The sequence below is a fragment of the Falco rusticolus genome, chromosome 19, assembly GCF_015220075.1.
Source record: "Falco rusticolus isolate bFalRus1 chromosome 19, bFalRus1.pri, whole genome shotgun sequence".
Lineage (NCBI taxonomy): Eukaryota > Metazoa > Chordata > Aves > Falconiformes > Falconidae > Falco > Falco rusticolus.
The window spans coordinates 1,736,700-1,754,950 of record NC_051205.1 but is presented as its reverse complement, the minus strand read 5'-3'; the positions used below and the strand labels follow the sequence as shown (position 1 = coordinate 1,754,950).

General features: G+C 43.4%; 2 protein-coding genes and 2 pseudogenes across 2 annotated transcripts; all 4 read right to left on the bottom strand.

Moving 5' to 3' along the window:
• Window positions 1–2,194: 2,194 nt before the first annotated feature.
• On the bottom strand, window positions 2,195–2,518 carry LOC119159331 (feather keratin 4-like). Its single transcript, XM_037412041.1, has one exon. It carries the CDS (start codon window positions 2,516–2,518, stop codon window positions 2,195–2,197), a length of 324 nt encoding a protein of 107 aa, XP_037267938.1.
• A 4,603-nt stretch (window positions 2,519–7,121) lies between these two features.
• On the bottom strand, window positions 7,122–7,460 carry LOC119159328 (feather keratin 4-like). Its single transcript, XM_037412037.1, has one exon. The coding sequence runs from the start codon at window positions 7,458–7,460 to the stop codon at window positions 7,122–7,124; it is 339 nt and encodes a 112-aa protein (XP_037267934.1).
• Window positions 7,461–13,613: 6,153 nt separating this feature from the next.
• LOC119159312 lies at window positions 13,614–14,411 on the bottom strand (annotated as a pseudogene).
• Window positions 14,412–17,119: 2,708 nt separating this feature from the next.
• LOC119159304 lies at window positions 17,120–18,161 on the bottom strand (annotated as a pseudogene).
• Window positions 18,162–18,251: the final 90 nt, after the last annotated feature.

Sequence of the window (18,251 nt, the reverse complement as noted above, 5' to 3'; positions counted from 1 at the left end):
CTTGCTGTTCCTATTGCAACCCACTGCTCATTATCTGATGTAATTTGTCGTTTGGCCCAGGCAGCTGACTAGTACCTGCCATATGGGTGCCTTTTGGTGTAGGCAGAGCCTCCGTCTTGAGCTTCACAACTTCAACTTCTGCTGCTCAAATAGCTCCCCTGAAGGCAAAGGTGTTCAAATACAGGTAGATACGTAGTCCCCAAAGTTCATCCCTGAACAAAGCTATTTTCATTGTTAATGCCATTCAAATACTGTTACGACGAACTTTAAAATGACTGCAGTTTGAGGTTTGGGTTTGCATCTTTCTGTGGTCTCATAAGCTTAAACAATTCAAGTTACCATTTCCCTTTTTGTCAAAAAATAAATGTAACTAACTGCTGCATACAGATCTGCAGAGTGTTTCTGCAAAGAGCCGGGTGTAGTGCTGTCGTTATGCTGGAATGCAATGGGGAACAGTAGAAGAGAACAACAACAAAAATTAATTTACGCTGGAGGGAAGAAATTATTTACTCACCAGAACTTCTGCAAAACACCACACCCAAAATGGGTGGGCTTTAGTTATTTTTCAAATATGTTTGAATAACTTTTCAAGCACAAACTTTAATTATACTTCAAATTGTAGGAGTGCAATTAGTATTTCTCTACCCACGGCCCTATATGTCAGATCCACCTTCCTTGCAGAACAATGTCTCGGTGCTACCAAGACTGATGAATGTGTATTTGCAATCCATCACCTCAGAGCAAGGGATGGCTCCACGACCATTGGCATAAATCCTTTCCACAAGGCATCGTTTCTTTCTGCCAAGGTTTGCATGAGATATCCCTCACCTGCATTTTGTTGCAATTACGTGCCAGATCCCTGATTTTTACATTTATTTCCATTAATCATTTAGGAAGGAAAAGATCACAGCCTACTTGTTTGGAGCTAGAAACCCAGCTTCATTTGAAGTCTTTCCATCCCAGCAAGAAAAGTAAGGTTTTAATGCTCAAAATAAACTTCAAAATTACAGGCTTTCACATGTGGTGAAAATTCGGCCTTCTGTTTAACTCCACAGATGCCTGCAACCAGTTAGCACACGCAAGCAGCTCTGCCAAACCCAAATGATTTAGCACCAGCACATGAAGATCCACAGAAGCACCAGGAGCTTTGTTTAAAACACGCATTAAAAATCTACATTTAAGTAGCCTTAGAGAGGTTGGCATTAATTACGAAAAATACTCAATTTTTTTAAAATTATACATAATATAAATTATATTTAATAATTAATAAAAATATATTTAATAATAAAAATGAATGCAAAAATTATTTGCAGAGGGAGCAGGTTCCTTTTAGAACATTCCCCTCCAAAATCCCTACGATCTTTTCTCTTTGGGGTCCCACTTTGCTCAGACCATGGCCATAAGAAATGCTTTCTGATGAACAAGAGGAATTTAATGAGCAGTTTAAGTGCATGGTCTTATGCCATCTCAAAACAGAGTTGGGTAAGGAAATGTAGGAAATCTATAGTACCTGTAGTCCAAGTATCTACTCCATATATAGTATCCACTTTGCTACGATGTATCTAATTTATTTCCAGAAAAAAGCTTCTACTTTATTCCAAATTATCCACCTGGCATATAAATTGTTCCTGAAGTTTCCTGGCTACAAAAGTATTTCTTGGCATAAAGGTCATGAGCCAAATCCTTTCTCCTAGTCAACATGCAAAAGTAAATTTCAATTAATAAAACAGAGGAAAAGTAAGAAATTTTACAAAAAGTGAGCTGCTAAAAGTTTTTCAATCAAACACCAGGAGACTTGGAATGTGATGCTGCATAACTTTAATGAGAGCAAAAAGCATAATAAAAAAGTACAAAGTATAAGTATGCATTTCTAGGATTTAATAAGACAACAGATAATATGTGTTTTGATCCTGGGTTTCTTTTCTCAGTGCTGATGTGAACCGAGACAATAAAGTCCCATTTACGGTTATAGAAAAAACAACAGTTTCATCAGAATATGAAGTATTCAAAGAATAAGACAAGCAAAGGCCTGATTTTAGGAGATGCCAAGCTCCCACAGCTCCGTTAACTCTAGGTTGTGGGTATCTAACATCACATCTGGAAACCACGTCCATGAGCTGAGTCTTGCATGGGGTCGTGCTTCAGCGTTCCTGGTCATTTCTTTCTGCTCACTCCTCATGCTTTAGCATGGCCCCTAGAAGCCACTGTGGTAGGTGTTATAGCGACGGTAGGGTCGACTGTACCCACTGCCAAAGCTCCCAAACCCCAAGGAGCTGCCGGAGGAGATGGGCACTCCCTCCTCACTCAGGATGCTGCCCACAGCAGCGGAGGTGCTGGATCCCACGGCGGTGTTCTGGGGGAAGGAGCTGAGGATGGGTCCGGGCAGGGTCACCACCACGGGAGAGGGCTGGATCACCACGCGGGAGTCCTGGCACTGCCTGACGCAGGGCTCGTTGCAGCTGTTGGCAAGCGGGGTTGGGCCACAGGAGGTGGGTGGACACAGGTCGTAGCAAGACATGTCTGTAGGACAGAGGGAAGTCTGAAATACAGGATCAGAAGTGAACACAATATAAAGGCTGTATTAAGTTTAGAAAGGTCAGTTAAGACAATATAGACAAAAGTTCCTAGGGAAGGTGGTTGGAGAGAGAATCACTTATTGGATCAAAAGCCACAGTAAGCCATCTGAAAATAGCATCGAGGTTTCTCTTATTTTATATAGCTGCTGGAGGATGTCTCTGCTCTGCAGCTGGCCCCTGAGCTGTGGTGCTGGTCACATTGAAGTTCGCCCTAACCCTTTCTTTGTCAGTTTCCATTTCACTGTGTCTCTAGAGAAGGTGCAATTGTGGTGGTACCAGAAGATGAGAGCTCCAGTTGCTCTCATCAGGCATGGAATGGGACCCTCAGCTGAGCACTGATGCATAGCTGGGTTTAGTGCCTTAGTGCCAGAACTCAGTTACAGCCCAGCCAGCAGCATTTGCAGAACTATAGAAAAGTGCTTGAGATGTGTCCCTTGCTCCCAAATGTCATGTGAGCAGAACAGGCAAACTTGGAGTTTGAAGAAGGATTATCTTCTCAATCAGAGATTTCTGCCTTGATTTGAATTCAATGTCTTTGAGTCTGCTGGGATCCCTGCTTTTCTGCCTGTTGAAAACAGGACTTGGGGATAGATCCTGGGACTCAGCGCTTCTTTTTCTTTTTCTTTTTTGTTTCTTTTTTTTTTTTTTTGTTGGTCCCAGTTTCTTAAGATGAGACTGTCTTTCCAACCAGGTTCACTGGCTAGCTACTCCCTGAGTGCTGGTCTCTAAAATGGAGCATTAAGTTGTTTTGAGAGACAACATTGCCAGTATCATCTGAGTCCTGTCTCGTTACACCCTTCTTCGCAAGTAGTCTTTCTTTTTGATAGAAGTAAGCCTTTCTAATTTTCCTTACCAAAAGGAAAAAAGCTAGCAATATTTATAAAGAACTAAGAATAACAAAAACAACAACAAAAAAAGCAGTCATCAAAGTAACAGTTTAGCATTTAAAAAGACACTGGGTAGATTCAGACTTACCTGTTCACCTGGGCAAATAAGGCACGAGAAGTGGATGGAAGAGTCTTGTGTTCTATAGGCTTTTATACCATGTTCCAGACGGCCTGCAGACCAGAGACATATATTATGCATGAAATTATTTAATGATCTGTACTTTTGTATGCAAAATCCACCAAACTGATCACCCCTTTTTTTTTCCTTTCAAAATTTCTTTTAGTATTGCTCTGTTTTTTTCCCCTCCCCTTATTACATTCATATTTCAGTACAGACAAAGCTTTCATCTTCACCAGTGTGCACCCACTTAATTGCTTGGAAGACTGTGGTGACTCGTTTGAATGACACCAATAATTATGTCGCCTCCTAAGGCCAATGTACATTTCATGTTTCATTTTAGTCATCAAGACACTGCTTAAGGGGAGTGTATGTGATGCACAGCCCTTACTCAAGACTTCACTCCTTTAGGTGAATAATCATTTAGCTCTGAGGTGGCAGCCTGGGCTCAATTCACAAGCATTTCCATTTCAAGGACTCAGCTTTACCACAAGACAAGATGTATAATAGATATTCCCAAATTTTGCACTTCTGCACTGTTTCAATCCTGCACAAACATACAGCTGAGAAAAGCACCAAATCTCCATGAGTATTGTAAAGGTTAATGAAAACTAGGACCAGTGAGAACTGCTGACCAGAGACAATATAACATGTTCTTGAACTGCTTGGGCTAACCCAGTTTTCCCAGTTTGTATGAATACAGCTAATACAAACACATATAAGAATGCATTTCTTTACCCAATTATAAATTTTAACTTCATTTTCCATGCCAAAGTCAAATAACCACAGTTTTAAGGAAAGGGCTTGATTATCTTATTACTTTGTAATGTTTATTAACTGTCTCTAATTCTCAATACGAGTTCTATGCAGTCTCTCATCTGAGGATTATCATCACCACTATTCCTACCTGAAATCCCAGTAAGTCACCACGATGTGCTGCAATTTTCGCATCAAATTAAGTATGAATGTACATGTTAAGGATTGCTTTCAAGCACTGGTTCTTAGAGGCAGCGCTCTGCCTGAGCTAAACCACGGCGTCAGCAGACATTACACCCAGCAGTTCTCCAGTATATTTATCATTACACGATTTGTGTACTCCAGCTTGCTGGAAATACTAGCACAGGCGGAAAGTACACAAAAAGCAGGGATCAGGTCTCTCCTCTTAGCACCACCATCCCTCAGCAAGAGATATGAATTAACTCTAAATGAAGAGTGTCTTTATACATAGGTTACTCTTGGTCTTCAGAAGAACAAAGGACTTCAAAGTTCAGAACAGCTTTTCACTAATGGCTCAAATATGAAAAGTTTCATGCTACCTAATGTTCAAGGTACGCGACAAGATCTCAGCACTCGCATCACGGGGCTAATAAGCTAATTTCAAAGCATGTGAGTCAAGATCACTCAAAGGACTTCACAAACTAATTCAAGAATTCAGGATTTTTTTTAATTAAAAATTTGCATAATTGATTTTTAAAAATAAAGCCAAATCTTCTGCAAAAATCCTATAACTCTATATATTTTAATGATTCTCCACATGAAAATTCTCCTCTCTTTTTCTACGGAGAGAGTCTTTTTCTTCCTTTTCCTTAAAATTTCTACTATCCAACATACTACGTGTAGTCTTTGTATATATTTTTTTAAATTATTTCCTTATAGTAGGTGAAAGCTATCACTTACCTTTCATCTGTAAAATAAGATAGCCAAGGAATGCTAGCTTTGCCTCACTTCCCTCTAGGGATATAAACAACATTTCTTGGAGGGTATACCATGTTTTAGAAACAGACTCATTAACAGCCTGGAAATGTTTTCATTGATATTCTGCCAGTTTAGTCTAATTAACACCTAGAGTTCACCCCAAAGGTTGAGAGCCTTTGGATCTCGCTTTTTGGGATTGTTAAGGCTGGTGAACCAGGACGTAACAGCTCTCACTTCTGGATTGGTAATGGAATTTCACATTCTACGCACTCAATTAAAACCTTTTGTCTAACAACAGTGTTCCCATGGCAGGCTGGTGAACTACCAAATTGCCGAAGAGCTGACAAATTATGTACGTGAATTGAAATTTGTATAGTCTTTATGTTGACTTCAGAGGCTTGAGTGTAATAGTGCAAGGCATTCAAATGATCCGCAGGTCTTTGAGATGAAAGAAGCTTTGAGGAAGGCTTTTCATCTGATGCCAGGATGAGACTAGACTGGTACATAAACCATAAGCAATTTAACTACTGGCAACACTTTAACTATTGGGGACAATTTAACCAGCTGCAACTGAATTTATGGAATTAGAATTATTTGAATGCCTCAGCCCTTCACAACATGAGAATCTCTTCAATTTTTCCCCAAAATCTAGCTTCAGTGGCTGTTGCAAATCTTGCTTAAATCTCAGGCCCTTACCTTTAGGGGAAACAATTGCAAGGATTTCTAAAGGCTTTAAGGCCTAAAAGTTTCCTACATTTATTTTATGTTAGCACACTTCATTCTTTGAAATAAGCTTTTTGTTGGAATTCTGTAGGGCTGCAGCCAGAACAGTCAAGACAGCTAGGTTTTTATAAGGAGTCCTAAAACACAGTGTTTATACAGTAAATAGCAAGTAAATTGATTAAACAGTTTTGCTCCCTGTGACAAAAAGCTATGTATACCTCCTTCGAGAATTCTGCTGCTGTTCATGTTTTACTTCACAAACCCAAGTGTTCAAGCAGTGAGTTGATGGTAAAAGAATGTAAATCTTTCTTTGCACCCTGCAGCTCCAGGCCAAAGTTATTGAGAGTGCGAATCACAACAGGATTCCTTAAAACAAATATCATTGTATGCTAGATTAGATACCCTGTTATTCTGTTAGATCATAAAATGCTCCCAGCCTTGACAATAATTTCTTGGCAGAGATGCAGAAAGCCAAGTGTTATGATGAGTCAGTGTGGAATCAACATGCATTTCAGCTGCAAAATTAAATATTTTCTTGATCTTGAGCTATAAGCATGTGGTCTCCTCTTATTAGTGGCCCCAGTAGTATTCATATCATGTCTCTGCCTGGTAGAGATCTACGCAGTGATGAATTTCACCCAGAACAAGTTTCAAAGGGATGTAGGAGGGGAAGGAAAAATAACAGAAGACTGCAGACACAATAAAAGCATATATTTAATAATACCAAAGAGTGGATTAAAATACCGCAAAGCAACAGGTTTCAGTATGGGAAGAATGGCACATCTCATGGTGATGTATTCCAGACAGAGTTCATCTTTCAGTGTAGCATTGCACCTTGACAATCAAGTCCCATCTACAGTTCAAGTTATAAGTTTTACACCAGGCAGTATCAAATACAGTGATGCACAGCAGAACTACATACTTGATTAGAAATATAAAGTAGTGTAAGAAGAGTAGGGGCCTCATTTTAGGGAATCATTAAGTCCCACAGCTCCGTTAACTTCAGGTGGAGTTGTGGGTGTCATCTGGAAACCACGGCCATGAGCTGAGTCTTGCATGCGGTCATGCTTCAGTGTTCCTGGTCATTTCTTTCTGCTTGCTCCTCATGCTTTAACATGGCCCCTAGAAGCCACTGCGGTAGGTGTTGTAGCGACGGTAGGGTCGGCTGTACCCACTGCCCAGGCCTGGATAGCCAAAGCTCCCAAACCCCAAGGAGCTGCCGGAGGAGATGGGGACCCCTCCAGCACTGAGAGCGCTCCCAACAGCTGCAGATGCTGAGGATCCCACGGCGGTGTTCTGGGGGAAGGAGCTGAGGATGGGTCCGGGCAGGGTCACCACCACGGGAGAGGGCTGGATCACCACGCGGGAGTCCTGGCACTGCCTGACGCAGGGCTCGTTGCAGCTGTTGGCAAGCGGGGTTGGGCCACAGGAGGTGGGTGGACACCGCTCATAGCAGGACATGTCTGCAGGATGGAGATAAGTCTGAAATACAGGATCAGAAGTGAATGCAATCTAGTTGTATTGCACCTAAATTTATGCAGCTCAGATAACAGGACAACAGGAGCTTTCCAGGAGTCCTTTTAGGAGTTGAGTGGGAAGGGAGTTGAGCAGAAAACCAAAATGTGAAACATGCTCCAAGAAAATGGAGGCTGAAATACTCCTCTCTTGGCTGTTTGGCTATCCAGTGGAATAGCTGGCAGCACAACAAAAGGATGCATACCTGTATCATTCCTTTAATTTTAGTCTTTTGATTGGCTGTATGTCTGGAAAAACACTACTGAGATCCAGTTCCAGGTATTCAGAGCATTGTAGAAGTAGTAATTATGAGTAATACATAGCCACAAATGTACTTATGGATGGAGTTCAACAGACAGCTGGAAAATGAAATTAATTATTTTCCAGCTACCATGGTCACCTATGAAGAGGTACAAATTTCAATACAATTAAGCATACTTGAAGTTGAGGTCTTTGGAAATCTTTCCCAGACAAGCTGTCCACAGATGTGCCATCTATGAGAAAGCCAGGAGTTCCCTGCATATTCCCTGTGTCTGCTTCCAACACACCAATAAAAACCAAGTTCACTGTTTGCTATGCCCATCTCAGTTGGATAGACGCTCAGCTCTCCTCTGGTTTTGGTGTTCTTTCCCCTTGTCCTCAGTCTCTGAAACCACTTCTCTAAACCTGCAGGAGATATCCTTGCACTCTATAACATAATTTCAAAATTCAGCAACTATTAGATACCCAGCAGAACTTTTTGATGACGTCTATCATATTGAAGTCCACATTGATTACTATAGCAGAAGGACGTTGAGGATAAGTGATTAGAGCCAATATCCTTGCTGAACTCAGTATGACTATTCCTTCTAAACTCAGTGCTCAGCTTTGTTTTCTCTTTGTTTGGAATGTGGTAGTTAGAGCTCATAAACTTATGGTACGACATAATTGATATTTAAAACCCACAAACCTCTGCTTTGAACCTTCCTAGCTTCCTTGCTCTCCAGCTGTTTCTTTAGAATCTGGTTCATTTTACCCTTTTCTTCCCCACTGTGCCCAGTAATAGATTCATCATAACAAAAATGGGAACACTGGAGAAGCTTCCCATGAAAGAAACAACAAAGAAATTTTTCTAGATGACATTTCTGAAGATAAATGCATCCACATCCTTTACAAACACTGTTGTTTTCATATCAAACCAGCTGAAATTTCAGGCATTACAGGTGATGGATAAGACCCTTAAAGATATAAAATGCACATTGCTACTTGAAAGATGACTGAGCACATAAATCTCTAATAACAGAATCATAGAATGGTTTGAGTTAGAAGGGACCTTTAAAAATCACCTAGTTCCAGCCCCCTTGCACAGGTATTCTACTCATTCACTTTGTAAATCTTTATTGTTATTAGGATTTGCTAAGTCACTTAGCATGTCTGAAAGCCCACATTTGAATAAATTTATATCACCATTTCAAGGATCTATATAGCCAACTCAGGACTCCAGAAATACCTGCAATTCTAACAGCAAAAAATCTACTTTTTAAAAAGAAAAATTCTTCCCCCAGAACAATCCAGCAACTAGAGAACACTGTGGAGGAAAAAGAACAGCAATCAAATTGTACGAAGGCAAGAATACAGCAAATAGAAAAAGAGAAGTAGATTCGAACTAACCTTGTTCACAAAAGAGGAAAAAGGTAAGAGAAGTGGTAGGAAGGACCTTGAGTTGAGTTAGCTTTTATACTGCATCTCAGATGGCCTGAGGACCACAGACATCCTTTGTGCATGAAATTATTTACCAACGAGTATGTCCTGAATGCAAAATGCTTCCAACTGATTAAATGTCTTTTCCTCACTGTTTATTACTTTGTTTTGATTTCCTTATCTCCTGACAGACATATTCCGTCATACAAGTTGCTCTCATCTTCTGGTATTATGGACCAAATTTATTTCAGTGCCACCTTTCAGTCACAAAAAAATTTATGCTCCAGTGTATGTTTCACTTTAGTCATTAGGAAAAATACTAAGAAGAATGTATACAATATACAATTCATCATTCAAAGTTGTTCTTTTATTAAAAATTTGAGTGTAAATCCTTAGTAAATTCCGGTCTCCACCAGTGTTTACAAAGTTGTGATTCCAGCCAAGCATAAGAACAATCTAGACTGAACTCCTGTGTTTTGTGAAGGCCCTGCAAAAAAAACCCGAGCATGTGCACACCTGAAATCCTACTGAATCTGATGAGAGAGAATTACAGCCCTTTGTGAAATTGAGAAAAAAAAAAAAGTATTCTATCATACCAGATTTGGATAGTAGCACACTACTACTGCAGTAACACAGGCTGAGGCACAGCTGCTAGCACACAAGGACAGTGAAATGTGAATTATCAGTTCTTTTACAAAGGGAACCTGTAACTCCCTTCTGTACCATCTCAGACCACAAACATGAATAGCACTTCACACGTCATCTTGAGGAAACACACGGATTTTAAACTATTTTGAGGTATTGCCCTTGCACAAGCTTAAGTGTGGAGTCATTGGAGGAAAAAACCACACAAAGGGCTATTTGCCATTGTATTTTTTTCCCTTGCTTCCCTCATTTACACTGCAGACTGATGGAAGTTCATTGGGTAAGTGGAATATATATACAAAATTTTAATATGTTTTTTAACTTCACTGTGCAGTCTCTCTCCTGTACAAGCTGCAGGGTTTGAACTTCTCCTTGGAGAAGAGGTATTAAATAGTGTGCATGAGGATTCATAGAGATCTGGGAAACAAAAGTTCTTGTCTTAGTTTCCTAAAGAAGAAAGGCATTAAAGTCCTTCACAATTTTCATTAACAATGTGCTGATTCACAGAATTAAGTTATCAAACTGTTCATGATATATAACGAGGTTTTAATGCCCTCATCATCCACCCGATGGGATGTCTCTAAAACCTCTGAACCAAGATCATTCTTTGCCATCTGTAAGCCCACACATAGGTTTATACATTCACAAAGTGAAGCCATTTGTATTTTAACAGACTATGGAAACCAGCCTTGAACAATTTAAAAACAAAAATAAAAATCAGCCTTTTATAAAGTTTTACACAGATTTTCATACTTCAATAAAATTATCTAAAGGAACCCATGTACACTCTGAAGTATTTCCCTTCCTTTCCAGACCTAAACAGTGCTACCAACCCATAAACATGTAAACATGTACATTTTTGAAATACAAATTCTTCTGTAGCATCAGGTGCTTGCTGGCAACCTGGGGAATTTATTTTCCTGTACACTTGTAACAATAGCCACAGTTTTCAACACTTCTGCTTCCTTTTATTAACATGAGAGCTTCTATCTGGTATAGTACCTCGTATTTTAAAAACAAACTCATCAGAGATCACTGCAGTATTTCCAAAAAGACTCCTGAACTGTCTCCTGACCATGGCTCAGCTCCAGATTAGTCTGACTGCCTCAAAGAACTCATCCAAGAGGCTTGAAGTCCTCCTTGGAGATCTCCTCAGAGATTTTTTTAAAAGATGGTGAACAAGTTAACCGGCAATTGTTCTTAAGTGGGTCAGACAGGAAATTGCACACAAAGAGTTTTAGAAAATGTCTTGAATGTAATCTTAGATTGTGCTCCTGAGACACCCACAAGCTAACAAATTGCTGAGGAGCTGGAAAAAAGTCTTTATTAGACTGAGCATGCAGTAATTTCATGTTGACACTCACAGTCAGTATAAAAGTACCATAAATTAAAAGTACCCATAATTTGTGAAGATGAAAGATTTTTTTATGGGTAGAGTATGCTTCTCATGCAATGCCAGGCTGAACGCAGACTGGAAAACAAAAGCAAAACAATTTCATTATCAAGAAAAGGTTCCAACTGCAAAAATATGTGTGGGAACTAACTCATGCAAAAAAGGATGTCTCAATTGTCTCATACATTCATAAACATCCATATGCATAGTTATTGTACCAATTTCTTCAGTCTTAAAGTACAAACATGGCTTTCAAATTTATGTTCACATTCTTCAGGAGCTCTAACGCTAATGATTTAGTAAAGGCTTCAACATCATGCACAAACACAGCATGATGCCATGCTGTCTGAAGATGGCTAGTGCCAGGACACTGCTTGCTTTTCTTCTTTTAAATCAGCAAGCCTAGATTTAGGGGCTTATGGCAGAGAGTAGTTCTCCAAGCTTCTTCATTCACAACAAGCAACACAAAATGTACCTTTCAGGACATGCTGTTGTTGTACATAGGCCACTTAATGGGATATTTCATCCTCCTGAAATTCATTGCTGTACTCTTTAGGCTACATGTCCGTTTGCATTATAGAAAGTTGCCTTCCTGCCACCAAGAATGAAGCCATTCTTTGATGTACATCAGAGTGAAATCAGTGATCCCTCATAGATCTGAGCGAATAACTGATTACTTCAGTCATACCAATTCTGTCAACAGGGCACTATATGCTTGTGCATGCATTGCAGTCCTTTGTATTATTTGTTTAGAAAATACGCTCATAGAAACCAATATTTAAGTAAAGACTCTACTCAGTTTCATACCTATGGATTTCCCATCTTTCATACTTTTTTGCTGCCTCAAGCCACAACCTAAAAGGGGGCATATACTATCTTATCTCTAAACTATATTTTACCCTCGTCTAGAAAATTTGTATGCAAGTAATTCTTAAGTAAAGAGAACATAAGTGTAAAACATTCGGGGGGGAAAAAAATAAACCTACATCTTTTCCCATACTGTGTGGACATTTGGACTGGTTCCCACACTGAACTTGAATGCCGGTATCTTCCCACTGGTTCCTCCACTATTTCTGTCTCAGCACTATGAAACTTTAATTACACAACTCTCATTCTTACTGCTTTCCTCTGCTGTGTCCTGCAGGATCCCAAGTAGCTCCAGGGGGAGAGCAAAGGAGTTGATACAATAAAAAACTTGGATAATTTTCTCAAAGTCTATGTGCCTAATGACAAAGGTATTCTTTATTGTTCTTTAATGACTCTTACTTGCACACAATGTGCTGAATTTTAACACCTTTGAGAAAATTCCCAGATGGTGAGCAACAGGATTAAAACCAAACTGATCTTAAGGGAAATACCTATGGCCATTCGTCTAGTTTTTCACTCACATAATTTTTCCTCTATATTATGAGTCCTTGTGTGGATTAGCTAAGGAATAATACTTCTCAGATTTTGTTTCAGGCTTGAAAGAGAGGACCTCAAAGCCCATCATAAAAATTTATTAATGATACAATAATATAAAGAGTCTTATTACTCTAATAAGGTTTGAACACTCACATCACCTTTAAAGTCTTGAGTGAAGAGCACTAAAAGTGTATAATGGTTTAAACATCAAAGTCTGGTAGCATTCAATCTAACCAAAAATATACACCCAAATATTACTTCTGAAACAATTATTATGCATTTTCAAATTCTCAGAGTTTAAAAGATGTCAATTCAGTGATAAGCTCTAAACCTGAAATAGCACAATTTTACTTTTAAAAACAGAAGTGCAAAAAAATTTGGAAAAAAACCCTAGCAAAAGATATATATATATATGTAAAACATTTCAATGCTTCACCAGAGCGTGAACAATGATATTATTCTTATTATATAGACTGAGGTAAATATTCAATTCGCATTTTCCATTGAGAAGGTAGTCTGCATAGATTTTTTCCATATAGTGAAAAATTCCACCTTGAGGGAATGAAAAAGTGAGAAGAAAACCACACTTAAACTGAAATTTTTATGCAGCATCAGTTTAATGATAGACAAGTAGCATTCCGCCAAAAAAAACCCGGAATATATATATATATATATAAAAATAAATGAAAGAAGCCATGTAAACCATTCCAACTAAAAGACAGCAAGCAAGATTCCACTATTCCTTAATTCCTGAATAAACCCCTCTACTGATCATTTAAAAGTACACCATTATACCAAGACAATGTGAGATTAAAATCACAGATGAAAGGAAAGTCATCAAAAGTAGGAATTTCAATAACAAGAAAATATGGCCATGTGTCCAGATAGAACCATAATTCCTCCTTTGCAGGAGGGCACGCGGGTGCTCAGCCCATCTGGAAACTCTGGCCAGCCGCTCCGTCCTCAGTCCGGCACCTGGCTTTGGGCTTCCCGGTCAATGCACTCGCTGGACGTCCGGCCCGGCTTTAGCAGGGCAGGCATCTTCTGCTCGTGTAGCGGCCACCAAGGCCAGAGAGGCTAAAGCCCCCGGAGTTGATGGGCACTCCCTCCTCACTCAGGATGCTGCCCACAGCAGCGGATGCTGAGGATCCCACGGCGGTGTTCTGGGGGAAGGAGCTGAGGATGGGTCCGGGCAGGGTCACCACCACGGGAGAGGGCTGGATCACCACGCGGGAGTCCTGGCACTGCCTGACGCAGGGCTCGTTGCAGCTGTTGGCAAGCGGGGTTGGGCCACAGGGGCGGCACAGATCGTAGCAGGACATGGCTGAGGGACGGAGGTGCACCTGGGAGGGAGGGCACGGAAAGCACACGCAGCATGAGAGGGGCAGCCTGACAGCCTGCTCGGCAAGAGCAACGCCACAGGCTGGGGAGCAGGGACAGCCTGCGTTTGGGAGAAGAGAGGTTCAAGAGCCCAGAGCCCACAGGGAGCCTGGAAAACAAAGCCCAGGATCTTCTCCGAGAGAAGTGCAGCAGACAGTAAGGTGGACAGAGACACTGGGAGCACGATGAAGGAGCAAGGCTCTCAACAAAAGCTACACCGAGACAAAGGGACAAAGAGGAGAAGAAGAGAAAGAGGAGAGTGAGGCAAAGGTGTTTGCAGCTCACCTTGTTCACCAAGGAGGAGAAGGCAGGAGAAGTGGATGAGGATACCTGCAGCTGGACTGGCTTTTATACTGCTCCAGACCGCCCCAGGCCCAGAGGCACCCTTTGTGCATGTAATGTGTTTACCAACAAGCCCATCTTGCATGCAAAACTTCTCAATTAAAGAAATGAGAACACTGCTTATGTTCCCTGCAACGCTGCCTTTTCATTTCCCTGTTTATGACATGGCCATTCAGCCACACAGGCTCCTTTCATCTGATGGTATGAGACGCCAAAACATTTCAGGGAAAATGAAACGGAAGAAAAAGAAGAAGGATCCCTCCGCACAGTAAGTGAGCAAGGAACATCCACAGACAGGAGACAGGTGCAGCCCAGAGACCAGCTCAACCATCAAGTTCATGGATGAAGCAGGACTGGCATCAAGCAGGACAGTCAGTCCCCACATCAGGAGCAGACCCAGTCACAGTGACCTGGTCCAACAGAGCTCACTGAATCCTGACCAGGGCCATAGTGTCCAGACACGCCCAAGGAGAGGCTGGCACATCAGTGGGTTCCTTGCACTCAGGATCAAGGGGGTTCGTGGTCAGTCATAAGCCAGCCTGCAAAGGAGCAGGAGGCTTACAGTCCTGCCAGCCAGCTGAGGAAAGGGCTAAAGGCCAGGACAGAGCTTGAATAAAGGTCTGGGTCAAAGGGAAGAGGGAGGAGAGAGAGACCGCAGGTGAGGCTGAGCAGAGCCATCGGCCTTGTTGGTACTGCACTCAGGTCACTGATGGGCAAGAGGAGGGTATCTCCTGTGCACCTGGCACAAAGGACACCAGCTCCACCTGTCACAGCAGTGGGGAGAAGGACTTGTTCCTGCAAGAAAGGATTTCATAAATAAATATAAATATTTTTAATTTTATTTTTATAAATAAAAATACATACATTTATTTTCCATAAATGCAAGATAGGTCTCTTCTTCTAAGGGTCATTTCCATCACGTCCCTGACCCAGAAAATTCACAGGTAGTGTCTCCTGCCAGGCCTTGCTACTCCCACTGTCAGCACCTATGGCAAGGCCCTGCCCAAAGGCTCCAGTGCCCGGCCACAGCCCGCTCTGGTCACGTCCTGCAGATGCCGCCTTCCCTCCCTGGTACCATCTTCTCACCCCACCTTGCTCCTGCTGGCAGCTCAGCCTGGCTCAGGAGCGTTGCTGGAGAGGGCATTTCCTGAGGGCCTTCCTGCGGAGCAGGGCACAGGGGCCTTGCGGTGGCAGCTGTCCTGCAGGGAAGACAGGCCTTGAGCCATGGCAAAAGGCACTGTAGGGGTTCACGCAGCGTATGGGACAGAACAGGAGGTGCCCCTCTCTCCACCTGAAACAGGACAGGGGCACGGGATAAAAACACCAGTTGTGGAGGACTAGAGCACGCTGGAGCAAGGCAGAGGCAGTTGTCCTCTCCCACATCTCCTGTGGCAGGAGCAACCACCACATCCCGGTGGAGTAGGCCCCACCAACTACACGCCGCCTCCATGCACCAGCAAAGTCACTTTCCTCCCTGACATCTGAGGTCTTGCAATTCAGGGCAGAAGGGCAGGAAGAGACAATGGCTGCATCGTGGAGGGTGCCTTCTTTCCTTCCCCTGCTGTGCAAGGGAACGAGAGGGACTTGCTAAATGCCCACACTTCACTGTCATGGCCCACAGGCCACGTGGCCTCCCAAGCAGGGACTGTGGCGCTGTGCCAGTGTTGCTGAGTACTTGAGAAAAACGGCCTGGTGGGCACAAAGAGGTGGCCTGTGGGCAGAAGTGAAGGTTCACAATTCCATTGGCATCTGGCACACATCAAGCACCTCTTGGAGCTATTGAAAACACGGCAAGGGATATGCCATTAGCCACAAAGGTATGGTGTTCAGGACCAAGTGATGTGGGTGGCCTCAGGAAGGACATACCGCATATAAAACGAGTCCCATACAACTGTGGGAGAGGGGGTTAAATGGAGAAGGAGCAGCGTGGTCTGACCTCTGGAGGAAGGAGATACAGCACAGACAGTAGAATCTAACCCACAGTAAAGCCTTGTGGCAGCCTAATAGTTTGTTTGTGCTGCAACAAAGCTTTACCATTGGTTAGATCAAGGGTCCTCAAACTAAGGTCCGTGGGCCAGATACAGCCCCCCAGGGCCCTCAGTCCAGCCCCCGGTATTTACAGAATTCCACCACCAGGAGTTGGGGGGAAACCAAGCAGCCACAGATGACTTCCTACTACTTAATCCACATACCAGGCCCTGTTTAAAAAGTTTGAGGACCCCTGGGTCAGGCTCTACTACCTGTTCAGCAGCACCTTCCACCAGAGGTCAAACAACACTGAAACTCCTACACCTGACCACACACTCCTCAGGGCTACTTAACCACTTAGCGGGAACAAGCTACAGCTGCACACCATCCAGGACAATCAACCCCCTGCCTCTGAGGCAAGGCCACAGCTACATGTTATCAATGTCAATCAACCCACTGCCTTCATTCCTCTACGCCATACAAGTGACCATTTCAGCTAAACACCAACCCCCAATCCCCCAGGAATAATAGAAATGCACAACATTCCTTCAGCCACACATTTCCCTGTGTAGCATCCCATCTCCCTCTGAACAGTTTGGCTGGGCATCCCAGGAGGGAAGGAACATGAGGAGACATCAAGTTACAATGCAGCATCAGCTTTAATGAGTCTAAAGAGAGAAACAAAGCAGTGTGTGTTGGAAGGGACGCGGTCCAGGCTGCTACAAGGGCAGTGACAGCCAGGCATGCCCTCACAGCAATGGGACGCATGTCATGGATACACATGGGGAGAGGGTGATGAGCAGGACCCCTCTCAGCTTGCTTCAGGATGAACCCATGGCACAGGACAGCACGAGGCATCAGGGCATCATGAAATGGAGAAGAAAGCGGGAGGAGAAGGAGATGACAACACCAGCTGGCCGTGTTTCCAGACAGCCCAGGATGGCACCTGGCTTCCTTCCCTCCTTTGCAGGAGGGCACGCGGGTGCTCAGCCCATCTGGAAACTCTGGCCAGCAGCTCCGTCCTCAGTCCGGCACCTGGCTTTGGGCTTCCCGGTCAATGCACTCGCTGGACGTCCGGCCCGGCTTTAGCAGGGCAGGCATCTTCTGCTCGTGTAGCGGCCACCAAGGCCAGAGAGGCTAAAGCCCCCGGAGTTGATGGGCACTCCCTCCTCACTCAGGATGCTGCCCACAGCAGCGGAGGTGCTGGATCCCACGGCGGTGTTCTGGGGGAAGGAGCTGAGGATGGGTCCGGGCAGGGTCACCACCACGGGAGAGGGCTGGATCACCACGCGGGAGTCCTGGCACTGCCTGACGCAGGGCTCGTTGCAGCTGTTGGCAAGCGGGGTTGGGCCACAGGGGCGGCACAGATCGTAGCAGGACATGGCTGAGGGACGGAGGTGCACCTGGGAGGGAGGGCACGGAAAGCACACGCAGCATGAGAGGGGCAGCCTGACAGCCTGCTCGGCAAGAGCAACGCCACAGGCTGGGGAGCAGGGACAGCCTGCGTTTGGGAGAAGAGAGGTTCAAGAGCCCAGAGCCCACAGGGAGCCTGGAAAACAAAGCCCAGGATCTTCTCCGAGAGAAGTGCAGCAGACAGTAAGGTGGACAGAGACACTGGGAGCACGATGAAGGAGCAAGGCTCTCAACAAAAGCTACACCGAGACAAAGGGACAAAGAGGAGAAGAAGAGAAAGAGGAGAGTGAGGCAAAGGTGTTTGCAGCTCACCTTGTTCACCAAGGAGGAGAAGGCAGGAGAAGTGGATGAGGATACCTGCAGCTGGACTGGCTTTTATACTGCTCCAGACCGCCCCAGGCCCAGAGGCACCCTTTGTGCATGTAATGTGTTTACCAACAAGCCCATCTTGCATGCAAAACTTCTCAATTAAAGAAATGAGAACACTGCTTATGTTCCCTGCAACGCTGCCT